This window comes from Homarus americanus, unplaced genomic scaffold (genome assembly GCF_018991925.1).
Source record: "Homarus americanus isolate GMGI-L3 unplaced genomic scaffold, GMGI_Hamer_2.0 scaffold11150, whole genome shotgun sequence".
Classification (NCBI taxonomy): domain Eukaryota; kingdom Metazoa; phylum Arthropoda; class Malacostraca; order Decapoda; family Nephropidae; genus Homarus; species Homarus americanus.
In genome coordinates, this window is record NW_024720555.1 from 3,236,564 (window position 1) to 3,252,937 (window position 16,374).

The 16,374-nt window shown below is 36.2% G+C and overlaps 1 protein-coding gene across 6 annotated transcripts in view; it reads left to right on the forward strand.

The window, feature by feature from the left end:
* Positions 1-12,719, forward strand: part of LOC121860634 (proteasomal ubiquitin receptor ADRM1-B-like) — a 29,485-nt gene extending 16,766 nt beyond the window's left edge. Inside the window, exons 3-9 of one of the 6 annotated variants that reach the window (XM_042357898.1) lie at positions 2,574-2,690; positions 3,821-4,059; positions 6,169-6,293; positions 7,732-7,881; positions 9,815-9,945; positions 11,527-11,649; positions 11,973-12,719. In XM_042357898.1, coding sequence (XP_042213832.1) covers positions 2,574-2,690; positions 3,821-4,059; positions 6,169-6,293; positions 7,732-7,881; positions 9,815-9,945; positions 11,527-11,649; positions 11,973-12,089 — 1,002 coding nt within the window. In that variant the 3' untranslated portion in view covers positions 12,090-12,719. Of the gene's footprint in view, positions 1-2,573; positions 2,691-3,820; positions 4,060-6,168; positions 6,294-7,731; positions 7,882-9,787; positions 9,946-11,526; positions 11,650-11,972 lie in introns of all 6 variants that reach the window. The other 5 variants (XM_042357897.1, XM_042357896.1, XM_042357901.1 and 2 more) reach the window with 5 other exon arrangements.
* Positions 12,720-16,374: the final 3,655 nt, after the last annotated feature.

The window sequence follows — 16,374 nt, forward strand, 5'->3', positions numbered from 1 at the left end:
ATCATATCATAAGGTCTCATTATTAATGTATATATTTACATGAAATATATTGTTAACTAAGATAATAAATACTATTGAAATTCAGAAGAACTGTAGTATTCTCCTCTCCCGGCATTATATATCAGTCAATAAGGAGCAAGGGGCTGTAAATTTTTGCAAAGCTCGAGTAAACAGGCTGTAGGCACTAGGCTATACATATTCAGATATTCTATTTTTATCACTTAGTATGTTCTTTTTAACAGCAGACAACCGTATTTATCTTGTTGACTCTATAGACACAGAATCAAGACACATAGCTGAATATCTGTTGAAATTAGCTGAATGTGCTACAAAAAAGTGTGAAGACACATTTGGATGCACAGTAAGAAGCTGTGTAACAGATAATGCTGCTAATATGGCAAAAATGAGAAGTGAATTCGGACAAGATAAATCTATTATAACATATGGTTGCTCTGCACACCTGTTAAATTTGCTTTCACAAGACCTGCAAATCAAGAACATTAAGGAGCACATTACTGAAATCATTAAGTACTTCAGAAATCATCACATCCTAGGATCTTTGTATAGAAGAGCAGGAGGAACAATGCTAGTAATGCCATCAGACACACGATGGAACACAGTGACAGATTCTATTGAATCTTATTTAAAGAACTGGGAGACCCTTGTCAAAGTGTGAAAAGAAAATAGTGAAGACATTGATAAGAAAATTGAAAGGAAAGTTAATGATAAGGCATTAAAAAGAACTGCAGAAGACTATTTAGAGAGACTCAGCCTATTGCTGTGGCATTGGACTGTGTCCAGAGAGAACATACCCTATTAAGTGATGCTGTAGAAATCTGGGTAAAACTGAAAACTGATATTGAGGTGTATTTAACAGATAAAAAGGATATGGATAATTTTGAAAAAAGAATCAAAGTAGCATTGACACCTGCCCATTTTCTAACTTATGTGATAGATCCAAGGTATCAGGGCAAACATCTGACTCCTGAGCAGTGAGACATTGCAGAACAGTATGTGTGCAAGTCTCTTCCACATTTCCTTTCAACATTAATGTCCTTCCATGGAAGAAGTGCACCATTTAAAGAGGTCTATTTTGGTAAAAATTTTGTAAAATCTCTCTCACCCCTTGCTTGGTGGCAGTATTTTGCCAATGATATGACAGAAAATGTAATGGATGTTCCTAGGCAATTATTTACAGCTGTTGCATCATCAGCAGGGGTTGAGAGAATTTTTTCCACATATGGATTTGTACACTCAAAGGTAAGAAATCGCCTAGGACAGGAAAAGGCATCTAAGCTTGTCACAGTGCATAAGCATTTCAATGTTCAACTAAGCTAATTTAAATGTTTTGAACTATTTTTGTTGTTTACAGAATGAGAATATTGTGTTGACTTGAAGTTATTACCGGTAATTCTTAATACACTATAATCCTACAAATGTAAGAAAATAAACTTGTTACCAGTATTATTTTTTTTTACAAAATGAGAATATTATTCTGTTGACTTGAAGTTAAGTTATTAATTTTTGAAACACTGTAATCCTATAAGATCATTTATGTTAAATTTCATTATTACGTTTGGATTTGTGCACTCAAATGTAAGATATATTACCAGTTTTCTTTTATTTTACAAAAAGAATATTGTGTTAAATGCCATTGGTACATCTAATGCCAATTTTCTGTTTATTATCCTGAATAAGCTTTGGTTGAAAAATACTATTTTAATGCAATTAGTAAAAAAATCAATTTAAATAAAAAAATCCGCTTTAAATCAAATAGATTTTTTTATTTAAAAAAAAATCATGATTTTTTCCAACCCTGCTAAGTACAGGGATGACCAAAACTTAAAATTTACCCAATATAGCCTATCTTGAATTTGAACATCAAAATAATTATGGTAGTCAAAGTAAAATTTTACCCATTAATTCGTTTAAGTGATGATAATACATCCCAATGCATTCTCCAAAGAAATTTCAGACAATGTCATTACTAGTAAATTGACTCGTATCTTCATCTAGTTCTGATGTACTCTGTAAATGCACTGGGGAAAAAAAGTACCAGGTAAGAATACATGACAGCTCTTCATGGCACATTTCTTCACTTACAAAATGTCTATGACTTAGACCATAAAGAAACACCTTAAAACTTACCTGAACGTGGCTTTTGTTGTCTGAAGAGGTCATCCTTCTACTACCTTTGATTGCAGCGGTGAGTTTGTTGTAGAACATCGTCTGCGGGGAAACTGGTGATGTCATTGAAAATGGTGGCCCTGTTTCCAGAGAAATAAACTTATCTCTACTATTATAGCAGGACTTTAAACTTTTATTACAAATTATATATACCGTATCACTCTACGAACTTGGTAGAGCGTATTTCTCATGTTTGCTCAGAACTGACAACTCGTCCGTTGTAGGGTGCATCCTGTAGTGTTGACACCTCTTGATCCCTGGTGCTCAGCCTCAGATTTATTTTCCATGGCAATCCGTGAGTTTCCAAGGGATGCAAGCTTTAAAACTGCAAGCTTTAAGGGAATATTGTAAACAAAATGTTTATTTGAATTCCCTCTGTATTTCAGGATTTAATTGTCTTCCCTGATGACTGTGAGTTTGTACGTGTGTCACAGTGTACCACAGGAAGGGTTTATATTCTTAAATTCAAAGAACCATTCAGGCGTCTCTTCTTTTGGATGCAGGTAAGAGATCAACATGTGAATTGTTATATTTATGTGGGGCTGTTAGTTTGAGTCTGGGTCTTTGCTTAGGTTTTGTTATTTTCTTGGCATTTTTCCTTGACCTATACCTATATCTTAACAAGTGTCATGTAGTCCACACTATTCATCATAATTTCTACAACAATATACAATAATCCTTCCATAGTTCAGAAAAATAAGGACTTAAAAAGTTCAAGGTGATTCTGAATGAAACAAAATTTTGCTATTACAGGTATTTTACTTGGGGAGATAATTCAAAGTATTCTGTATTTGATAATCAATTTTGCCAAATTGCATTGTTTGGATTGAGACTAGTGTAGGCCGGGGTAAGAATCTCATACACGTGCACACAAATACTGTATATAAATATTCATTCCAGAATGAGGGCACTGCTTTTTTATTCATTTTCTCAATTGGTTTCTTTCAACTTACCTGTTTTGATCAGTTTGCTATGTTTTAGATTTTGATTTTGGTAATTGTCTGATCAAAATCTAGCAATTTGGATGAGTAACCCCAAAATATTCAGTAAACAAAATTTATTCAGGTTACTGAAACATTTAGAAATAACTGGAATACAGTAAACTCCCTCTAACCCGGACTCACTTAATCTGGATCCCTTTGTAAATCAGAGTCGGGTCCATTACTAAACACATGTATCCCCAACTTGGGAGAAAACAACCCAAATCCAGTTAGTATGGGGGAAAGTTCATGTAAGCGGGGGCTGCCACTGTGGTGGAACAGGAGGGTAATTCAACAGTTGTCACTGAGGAGGCTGTAGAAGTGTCTTAAAAAAATATGAATAGTGTGCAGTACATATACTGTAGTCAGTGAAATTTGCAGTGAAAACTTAACCTCTTCTCCACTTTTGGTGACGTACCTTGTGAGTGTCATACAATCACCTCAAGACTCAACCGCCTCATGATAATTTAATAATAAGTACAGCACTTTATTATTAACATGTACTACAAAATAATAATACTGTAAAAGATTGGAATCCCTTGATTTATCATTATCAAAGATATAAAATCCTGATTGTCAAGTATTGTTAACACTGATTTATTAATGTATATAAATAATGTACAATTTATTTGCTGAGATCCTTATAATTTTAGGAACCCAAGACAGACAAAGATGATGAACATTCTCGAAAGGTGAATGAGCTACTAAATAACCCACCAGCTCCAGGATCACAACGGTCTACTGGGTCAACTCCAAATCCAGCTTTGGGATCAGAAATAACCAATCTCCGGGATTCGGACATCCAGAATCTCTTTGGCAATATTTCTCAGCAACAACTGATGCAAATATTGGGAAGTGGAATGTCTAGTTTAGCCACACTTCTTGGCCCAGGGTTAGTTCATATTAGAACTGCTTTATAAGTTTATGTGCTTTGATATAGATTTATATGGTTCTGCACAGATAAATACAACACACACACACACACACACACACACACACACACACACACACACACGAGGTCCGACACAAAAAAAAGAAATTGATGCTGTAACTCTTTATTTACCATATTAAGAGAATCATAATTGCCTTCAGAGTAGTTCCTTCTGAGTTGACACACAGCTGCATATGATGCTGCTACAGTTCAAAGCAATTCCGCAGATTATATTCTGTAAGGCTGTTGAGGAGCTCCGTTGTTTTTGGTTTCACCTCTTCTACCGACAGAAACTTGGTTCCTTTGAGCACAGACTTGATCTTTGGGAGGAGGTAGAAGATGCAGGGAGCCAGGTCTGGCGAATAGGGTGGGTGCTCAAGCACAGTGATGTTTTTATTGGCTAAAAACTGCTTCACAGACAAAGTGTTGTGGGCTGGCACGTTGTTCATCTGACAGCATTTTTGGAACCATTTTGGCGCAAACCTTTGTCAAGTTCAGTTCTTACGTGAGAATGCGTCGAACACTTTCCCTGTCTAAATTAACTTTTTCAGCTATTGCACGAACCCAACCTACGTGTTTTTTTTTCATCACATCTCGCACTTTTTCATTGTTGTCATCGGTAACTGCTGTGCGTGGACAGCCTGGGTGGTCATCATCTTTCATGGTTTCTCTGCCATGCGAAAATCGTTTGTGCCATTCAAAAACTCCTGCATGAGACATGCAATCTTCACGGTAAGCCTCGGTCAATAATTGAAAAGTTTCCGTCGCGGATTTCTTAAGTTTAACGAGAAACTTGATGTTAACTCATTCCTCAGTTTTGCAGTCCGACATTTTCCGACCGAGCGTAAGAACACGTCTATACAGTACTTCGACACACGTCCACTTGTACTGAATGAAGCGATCTAGTTGAGCCTTGTCACACTGTGACAGGCTAGAACATGTTCAATAACCATCTGTTTGTCCCTCCTCTCCTATTCCTGGTTCCCGAGTTATAGGGTCAGTCATTATTTTTGTGTCAGACCTTGTACATACATATACGTAGGTACACTATATATTTTACATGCATACTTAAATTTGTTTTAATTTCAAGATCTTTGCTAGGCTACATTCTCCACATGCTTCCACAGTTTTTGTCTTGGGCTCTTCTTGCCATGTGAACAGTCTGCAAACTAATTGATTCCATTTATCCATGTGGTAATTGGTTTAACTGGTCTTTTTGTCATGGGATCGAAGGTTATCTTTGTTAAAAAGGTTTTCTTGCTATACTGCATTCATGCAGTCATTTAATTGTCTTACCTTCAAAATAACGTATTTTAGAAAAGTTCTGGTCCTGACCCAGTCATTTAATTATCTGTTCTTGTTAATTTTACTCGGCTCATATCTTGCTTTGCTTTGAATAATTTAGATAGTATTATCTTTGAGTATGGATTCTATGATAATAGGAACAGCCTTTAGTGGGTCTATGTTTTTGTGTGTACTGTGTATGCTGAGACTAATATTTAAGATTTGAGTCTTCAAAGATTTACATTTTCACATAATAGATTGCGCTTTTATTTGTATTCCTCGCTGGTCACTAAGGCTTCAATGATTCTCCCAACTCCACATTTTATTATAATTTCTTTGTGTGTACAGTATCTAGCCAGGGTTTGCTGTCTTATCCTTGGTTATTCAGCCTTTTTGTGAACATGGTGTAAGATCAAGCTGAAATTTACTGGTGAAATTTGCCTTTTTTCTGTAACCATGTGTATGGATTGAACAACTCTGTATAGCCAGCAAGCTTACAGTTCACACTCCCAGGTTTCAGGGCCCTATCATGTAACTGGGATCAAAAGTTGAATAAATGTGAAAAATAGACTGTCCTTCACCTTCATAACTCCAGATCCCAGTCACCTGCCTCGCTGTGTGGACAAAACGGTATCTGGAAGATAGCTAAGTATTTACCTGTTATTTTAAACACGTACTTAGGGTGTAGACTGCAGCCACTCAGTTCAATCTTATTCACAGGTTATTTTGTTATCTTTTAATATAATTTAAATGTCTGATTATTATTTTCCATTGAATTGTGTCCAGTAGGTCTGGCAGTGGAGGGGGTCGAAGTGGAAGTGGAAGTAGAAGTTCTACCTCAGCTACAACCACAGCTTCCACCACTCCAGCTGCCACCACCACCCCAACACCTGCACCCACTCCAGCTCAGGGTAAGGTTTTATTAATGCATATATGTGTAACCAGTTTCCTTACAGAAATGCTCTTCTTTTTTTTTACACACACACACACACACACACACACTTCAACTCACACACACACACACATACACACACACACACTTCAACTAGTGCACACACACACTTCAACTAGTGCACACACACACTTCAACTAGTGCACACACACACACACACACACACACACACACACACACACACACACACACACACACACACTCACAACTCACACACACACACACACACACACACTTCAACTAGTGCACACACACACACACTTCAATGCTCTCACACACATGCACACACACTAAAACAAACACACACACTAAAACAAACACACACACACACACACACACACACTTCAATAGACCTTTTAAAATCTTGCCTAAACCTTCTCCAGATTTTTCCAGGCTGCCACAATCTTTCTTCTAGATCTTCAAGACCTTTCTTATTTATTTCTATAATTTTCATGGCCACTTCCATTCTCTACCAGGGCTTCACAATTATTCAGGTCCATTCCTTACCCCATATAACGCCTTCACACTCTTTCAGATACCTTGTTTGCATATCTTTACTAGGCTTTTAGTTTTCCACATTTATCTATGCTACTACCAATCTTTAAGGCACTCTAATTTTACATAAAACTCCCCAAACACCCTGACAGGTCCTTGTTCCCACATCCTACAAATCACACCATGTCTCCACAATGCAATATCAGACCACCTTCACTGTAGCAAAACTCCTTGGCTAATTGCCAGCCAGTCATTCCCCACTCCTACAGTCCTCTGTGTGTAATTGGCTCCTCATCCTACCTATTCAAGCTTATACAGTATTAGTAGCTCTCTTGGGAGAAACCCATGAAATAGCAGGTGTACTGTATCATCACTAGAATTTACTATTGTTATAAACTAAAAAGAAGAGGAATGGTAAGTAACTATTTGTGGGTAGCCTAACAACATTTCTGCCGCTTGTATTTCTTATCAACTAAGGTAATGTTCGTTTCGGTTTAATTAAAAAATTACCACTTTTTAACACGTTTGCCAAAACTACGACAGTGCCCACTACAAACATCGTGAAATTGCGATGTTTTTAAAATAGTTTTCTCTGAAAATTCAGCAGTGGGTCAGTTATTACTAATAACCGAAATGTTAACTCTGATGGGAAAAAAACTGATTTTATGAAAACATGCTAATGGGAAAAAATGTGATTGATATCTTGTCCAAGGGGAACACCATAGCAGATGACATCCATACAATGGTAAGAGTGAATAAATGGCATTAAATAAAGGGAGCCTGTATTTGTGCTTCGTTCCAACCAACCTGCAATTGTAGTTGGAGAGGACTTGTAAGAGGAAAAAATAACAAAAAACTTTCCTTTGGCTGTCATACACGCATTTTAATTTGTAATTTTTCAGATTCTGCTAGAGGTGGCAATAATAGCCGAGAGAGCAACAGTGCCACTCCTGCAAGTGGCAGTGTTGTACCCATTCAGTTGTCTGATCTACAGAACATCCTCTCTGGGATCTCTGTGCTAGAGGATGTATCTGGTTCTCCTAGGGTTGCAGGTAACAAACATTTGTGTGCATTATACAGTAGAACGTCGATTTAAAGCGATTCAATTTAAGATTATTGATTTAAAGCGACACCCACAATTAAGGACAATGTTTTGATTTAAAGCGAATCTTTCCTATTTTGCGCGAGTCAATCTGGTGCATCATATTTTCAGATTTTGCGCCTAATGTTTCTCTGGGCACGCTACACTGTCCTAAGGGCAAAGCTGTAATGTACATGTACTCAAAATTATGTACTAAATGATTACTAAAATTTTTGTCTTGTGCAGACTATAGCATGTTTATATTGAAATTAATCACTATCTTATAAGAATTCCAGCAATGTAAATTATATTCTCCCCGGTCACTTCTGTGACATTTTATAAACAAAAACTCTATCAAAAGGACATAAACAAATACTGTAGTAAATACTTCGCTAGACCTTTGGCACAACTGTGGAAACATTATGAGATGTTCTTATTACCACCATGTTATTGTACTATTCCAGATGTTACTAAATGTTACATAATACTTCCTTGAGATAAATGTATAGTATATATCAGGTGCCTAAAACAGAGCTCAGGTTCTCAACTGGCTCAGCCATGTTAATATTGTTATCCACTCTGTATCTGTGTTTTTCTGGCTAAATAAACTGTTTCAATTCAATTCAAACTGTCAAACATGTCACCTCCCCTTCCTTCTCTTCCGCCTGCCCCCTTCCCAGCCAGGGTTTGGTGGTTATAGGCTTTAAGTTTTCTCTTATATAATATCACAAACTAAAGTTAGCATAATATAATTTGCATTGCTAGAATCCTTGCAAGACAGCGAATAATTTGAATATAAATGTCATATATTTTGCACGAGATAAAATTTTTAGCCGTTTGTAATAAGTTCCTAATTAGAACTAAAATTTGTATGTCTAATGTGAACTATAGCATGTTTATATTCAAATTAATCACTATCTTAAAAGAATTTCAGCAATGTTAATTATATTCTCTCATGCTAGTTCAGTGACATTTTATATGAGAAAACTTTAGTAAACAGACCATTTCACTTCCCATAATTTTAGCTGTGTTGATTTATGAGTGTTTGTTTTAACATAATATTGTACTACAAAAAAAGGTTTTGTTTATTCTAGATGGGCTGAGGTGCATCTGGGTAGACTCAATCTTTTTAGTATTTTGTGTTTCTCTCAATTACCAAACTAAATTATTCCATTGAAACAACACTTCGATTTAGTGCGAATTCGGTTTAAAGCGACCTCTCTTGGAATGTATCTCGTGTTATATCGACGTTCTACTGTATACATCGTACATCATATGCATATAACTAGTCTTTTTGTTCAGAGATGTCCTGAGCTGGTAATTAGTTATCTCCCCCAGAGTAAATATTTCATCATATCTACCGAAGAAGTTTTTCATATTCTCAAATGTGGTTATTTAATTATTAAAGGAGTCTATTTATTGGACAGTGAAATTTTGTGGTGTACAATGCTGAAATCATTAGGGTTACCTAGCAGGTTCACAAAAGTGGCAAAGTAGAACGAAGGAAGCAAAATGAAAAGGCACAAGGCACTTGAACTATGTTTTAGGCTCATGTGACCAAAAGAGGTCATATTTTGAGGGAGAAGCTGACAGAAGAGAGGATTTTAAGTTGTGAGAAGAATGCTTTTAATTTTGAAAGGAAGTTGTTTTGGGTGAGGAAACAATGGAAAACATTATGTAGTGATATATGTAAAATTCTCTCAAACTTATCCTCTCACAAGTGACAATAATAATAAATCCTTTATATATACCATGTATTCATTCAAATTAACATTACCAAGGTAGCATTTATATTGCTGCATCCTTAATCTCATTACTGATGTTAACATTGCTGAACCATAATTTGATATATGTTTCACCAATGTTTCTCCTACAAGTGGATCTAAGTCCAGCTATGACTGCAGAAGCTCTTCAACCTATCTTGACGAATGAAGAGTTTGTGAATCAGCTTCGTCCTTACCTGCCTGCAACATCTGATGAGCTGCCACCCACTGAACAACTTCGAGGAACCGTCACCTCACCCCAGTTTCAGCAGGTATTGTGTTTCTTTGTACAGCATGTCTTGCATCTTCAGTAAATTATAATTGAAGACATCTTTTTTTTTTTGTAATGTTATTGTAATTGTATAATGAAAAGGAACTTTGTCAAAACAGGCAGAGATATGAGTGTTTAGTGAAATCGTTTAGCTGACTTTACTGTATGGATGTGAGAACATGGACTCTGAATGCAAGAGGTGGAAGGGAACTAGAAGTGACAAATTATATGCTTGAGAGAATTATATGGGGATAATATTGTAATCGCCTTTAGGGCGATTATGGGATAAGACCCGGCATGTTAAACTCGAACATTATAATTCGGTCAAACCTGTTGAATACAATTCCTTCATAGTATTTTAAATAATACATCATATGTAGGTAATCATACATAAATGTTTAATCCACTACATATTAACATAACAATCATAGCTATCTTAGCTGTGTAATTAGTCTAATCATAACATCTATAATGAGTACTTAATTTGCCATATTCCCATGCTGTCACAATGATAAGCGATACAATGGACGCAGTTTACCTGTGTAAACTCGAGTGTAGGTTGAACTTATGTGTTGAAGGCCTCAAACCAAATGGGTTGGGTATTCACCCTGTGATAGGAAGAGCAGGAGTGTTAGTGTGTCGTATCAGGCCCTGCCTGGGCTGACGTATTCTGCTGTGTCAGGTTTATTATACCCAAACAACTCCTCCCTACTACCACACAAACACCATCCTTCTCCCTCTCTCTATATCTCCACTGACTAGATACTCTATATACGGACAGGCATGGCCATTGGCCAATGAAACATGACTTGACTTACAACCTAACATAATATTTGTTTGAGGGTTATCCTACTTATTACTGCTTGTGGTAACAATATTACAGTATGCAGGGGATGAAAATGATTAAAGTAAGGTGTGACCCTGAATTACATAAGGGTGCGTCCTTAAAAAGTTGACCGTAGCATGAACCTCATTTTCTCATTGACTAACATTATACCGCATACTGTAAATTGGAGATGCAGTCCTTAGGAAAAGAGTTTGGCACAAAGAAGAAATACAGGCAGAGTTATGATGGAAAAAAAAATTTAATTCATACATTGATTATTTTATGATATAATATGATGATAAATACACAACCCTCTTGAAGAAAATCCAAAGCCGAACCCTTTAGAAAGTTTCAAAGCCCCATGTTTAATGATAGTTAATTATATCTTTATCGCAAAATATATTTGAATAATTTATTCTTGATCAATAGTGTATTTGTTTTCATATGGTACTGCACGCTTGATCCATCCATACACTTCCTTTTGTGGAAGATATATCTTTCATTGAGTGCAGGATGGTACAGTACTGTACTTTGTAAAATCTTTGCCAAAAATTAGTCACTACTTATTTCTTCTTCACTCATGTGAGTAACTCAAATTCTCTCATTAATTTTAATTATTTCATTCCAGTTGCTATAATAGACATGTTCTGTTGTAATGTTCCACTTTCACAATAGCAGTATGTTCATCCCCATGGACCATGCAATATCATTTAAATATTATGTGATAATGTAATAAAGCTTCTCTGATATTTACAGGCAGTGAGTTTGTTCAGCAGTGCCCTTCAGTCAGGGCAGTTAGGTCCTCTCATCAATCAATTTGGTCTTGGTGAAGATGCAGTTTTGGCTGCTTCCTCATGTGATATGGAAGCTTTTATAAAGGTTTGTTGCATTTCTTGGCAGTATTCTTATGATGCAACATAATAGAAATTAAGAGAATTTAAAGGAAAAAGAATGAAGCAGATATAGGTGAAAGGTGAAGAATTTTTTTAAGCCATGTTAATAAGACAATACTGAGATGGCACAACCATGTACTGTATGTATATTATATACTGTACGACATAAGATAAACAATTGTATTGTACAGTACTGTTAATATGGTTTGTGTAATGTCTAAATTTTAATAATTATCACATTCTACCTGTAAAAGAATGTCAGACTCAGGCTTTTATTTCTGTATATAATTTTTTTCTCAACTATTTCAGGCACTAGGCAAGAAGAAGGACAAAGAAGAAAGTAGTAAAAAGGAAGAAGAAAAGAAAAATGCAGATAAAGATAAGGATCAAGATAAGGATGATGATGATGCTATGTCTGTTGATTAAATCATATGTAAGGTCAATGATAGTTTATATTAAAACTTTTTATAGGCTTATTTTATATTCTAGTGTTTTCAAAACTTGCCTAAATTTGTCAGTTTATGTACATTAACACATATACTGTATAGTACATATTTGATAATTTTGTTTGGAAAATAAACTATAACTTAGCAGTAACTTAACATGATAGATAAGTAAACTGTCCTTGATGTCCCTGTATTTTGATAATTGTCCTTGGATTTTATAATACTGTATTGTATTATTTTGTTGAATATTTTTAAGTAAGAATATATTAAAATTGAGAACAGATGTACCATCAGTAATGATAAAAGACTACAGTAGGTCTGCTATCATATACCGTATATATTTTCTTCGGTGCACATTAATACAGTACTCATCTTATCATTTAAATGGATTTTAACAGCCAGATCTTAGTTAACCATTGAAGTTAAACTGGTTGGTCATATTTTTTTTTAGTTCATTCAACAAAATTTTTTGTGCCTATGTTATGATTTACAAAAGGAAGAAAATTGTACTATATTTCATATTTGAGCTGACTATCAGCACAAAACTGGAGTACTCCGTCATGTAGGAAGTTTACATTTTCTCTGTTTATAATAAAAATGCTGCTGTGCAGACAATTTTATATAACCTGAACTCTACAAGTGTAGGGATGTAGTGAACCCATCAACTAATCAGTTCCAAGGATACAGAGCTGGTCCCTGTGTTTAACCCTTTGGCCCCGGGTGACGTTCCAGAACGTCCGCCTATTCCTGCCACTGTTTAAATGCCCAGCGCGGGTTATCAGGTTCCAGTGTGACTACTTGCCTGTCATGCCACACCTCGGCCACAGGCAAACTTCCTGAACAAAATTGCCTACTTTTGTTTGTTTCATTTTCATTGTTTGTCTATTTTATCATGTTGTATCAAAGTAATATTGCTAAAAGTAGTGTAGTATTACTGTAAAATAATGCTATGATTATTTTATAAATGTATTTATTTGTGGAATTAATATTTTATGCATTACTTGCTCTACCAAACACAAAGACAGATAGACAGGCAGACTGACGACCGACTGGTGAGTGTTGCTGAGCACTTTTATATGAAAAATAATGTAAATGAAATATTCTAAATAAACTATTTATAGCAAAAAATTATTAAGATCAGTAAATATATGTATTATTGGTCACCTTGGACACAAAGGCGAGCTAAAATTAGCTGCTAAGTGTGTAAGGACCACGAGCGTCAGCTGTCAACCAACACTTTCTCCTTATCTCCCACTCTCCTCCCTCCCTCTGTGCAGCCAGGGAAGTTTCTAGAGGGTCAATATATAGTTTTTCTTACTTATTTTTTATTGTTTTATCATTTAAAATGGTTTAGAATTATTTTTGGAAAAGTTGATTTTTCTCCATTTACCCCTGGGTGTGGGGTACTGCCAGCTGCACACTAACCTGGGGCTTACGGGTTAAAGCAGGGGTTTCCAAGAATTTTCCACTGCGACCCTATTTAGAGCTGTCACCTATCTGGTATGACCCTGAGTCACTGCGTTTGCCTGTGGTGATTCCAGCGATGTCATGAGCTCTATGCGACCCCATGACCACTATGCAACCCTTTATGATGTGTCCTGCGAACGTAACCACGTGTTTTGGAACCATTGGTTTAAAACTTTGAAAAAGAAGGATGTAGTCTGTAAGGAGGACCCTCCATGCTATGGAATTTTGAGATTTTACAAAAGATGATACATTTTAAACATGAAAAATAACTTCCTAACGCCAAATAGAACATTTGAGTAAAAATTTTGAAAAATAAAATGATGGCTATGTCATTTGAAATATTGTACAGGGTTTCTGCGCTGAAATGAATACGTTGAAGCCTTATAAAATGAAGGGCATGAGGTGGGAGGAGGTATGGATGGTGAGGCGGTTGTCTGGTGCTATGGCATGTCATGTGTCGGAAAAATCAAACAATAGCTGACAAAATACTCAGTGGAGTTACAGATAAAGGACTGCACATTCAACACTACAAAACTCCTTAATTCCAATGTGGGTCTACACCTACCCTGAATTAACTCTTATGATGAGGGTTATCACCTTAAATGTGCCATATTTACCGTAATAAAGCCACAAGACAAATTTTTACATTTAATCAGTGGTTTTTTGAGTTACAAAAACAATATAAATAGTAACGGAGTACCTACTTTAGTATACTAAAACTTACTAGGGGGCACACATCTAAGGGCTTGCCTCGGGCGCTGAAAACCCTGGCTCTGGCCCCAAACAGTACTAAGGCAGTGGCACACTGGGCACGTTCCTCCAAACATGTTGCCCGGTTTGCTGGCTATTGGCCTGAACACCCAGCAAGTACAGTAGCAGGATTTCGGCTGTTGCTAGAAATGGACAACGGTTTGGCGGGGATCTTTGCTGGCCGGATTAGTGCTCAAATGTGCTTCATATAATTTCAAGTAAAAATTTAAATAAATAATGAAACAATGATAATTTGAAATATATAACACATAAACGGTGACATGTTTCTATTTATTCATCACTAAAACTTCTTTAGTGTTATTAAATCATTTTTCAGGGTCTTCTTTGACTAGCCAGTAGCTGCCACTTTTAAGGAAACTTCACAACACACCCATTGTCTTTTCTTTAACTTTGCAGATGCCTCACTTGCTTCAGCAATTGAAGAACTACAGCACAATCCTGCAAGGCCTCAAATGTAGTAACGAAATCTATGGCGAACCTCGCCTAGAGAACTTTGTTGCTGTTTTCGTTGCGTTTGGCCAAGGTCAATGTAGACAGGTCAGACGGACAGCGATCTAGTTTACGCTCCCTCTGCACAGTGACGTCACCTGAACCATAGCTGGCTGACCCGCTCCCTCTCTCCACTAGTCTGTCTATCTTTACAGTATCATCATCATCATCATAACCCCATTTCCTAAATGGGCGTCATAAAGGGTCTGGCCACTTTCGTCCCTTTACTACCTGAAATTCATACCCTTACTTCAGTGCAATTTACCTGTGCACTTGAGTTCATAACTGCCTCCTCTGAAATGTTTCCGTATTAGTGTGTGTGCATCTAAAAGGGGAATAAATATTTCATGATAACTTATATTTTATTTACACATAGGTTATAAATAAATAACATATGATTTACATAAACTGTAACCCAAGGCAATCTGTTTTTCCTACTATCATTTTGATATTTTCATAAATTTCCTATTTTCACTTCTGCAACCCTTACTCTTTTTTCTTATTTATCCTAATTCAGTGATCCCTCGGTTAACGAATTACCTTCCATAAGAATCTTCAACTCGGTTAACGAAATCCTTACGAAATCGTGTCGACATGTTTTCACCTGCTCACCAGCTGGGGTATTAGTCCGCCAATGCAGTAATCGGTTCTAGGGCTTAAATTCGTTACCATTTGAGTAAATATCAAGAAGGTTGTACTATTCAATAATTTTCCAAGTCTTATATTAATTTTTTAGTAATTTTAACAATTATTCAACATAATTGAAGTACAGGGAACTAGTTTTTAGCGCGCCAAACAGCCACTTGACTCAGTTTGTGTCTGCTCAGTGGAGGAAGCATCTTGCTTGAGACTCTCTTGAACATAAACTATTTTTACGTTTTTACAGTACAATTATTGGTCATTCTGAAATTTATTTTACATATTGACAATATATAATGCAGTGCAGTGTTGATTTAAAGAAGAAAATTTTGAATTACACCTAGTGAACTTCAAATTTTATGGGTGAAATGGCAGCATGATGCATGGGGTGATTTCTCTTCTCCCTTCTCCTCCACCCCTACTTCTAATTCCCATCATCATCATCATCAACAAGGAGCCTTCTACATACACACCTCAAAGTAAGTGTACTTTACTGTATTTTTTTTTTTACTTTATGTAATTTTCGGTGAGCTGGAACCAATTACCCAAAAAACCCATTGAAACAATGGTTTCGGTTAATGAAATTTTTGGTTAACGAACGACCTTCTGGAACGAATTTGTTCGTTAACCGAGGGACCACTGTACTACTGTTCAGTTTCCGAATTCTAAAGAACAAATATTTTGGCAAAGAAGGATAAAACATCATGGGTTACATCAACTCCAACACTCTCTTTCCCAGACACAATTGTTTGAAAATCTTTCCACTCCTTAAAACTGTCCCCTGCATGTACAGCCTTAAATACGTCTGTCATAATGGTTAATTGAGAAAATAGAGTGTCAGATGGAACATACAGTTCACCTGTTTATTTCTTCTGTCCATGTTTTGGTCATGAATGTGC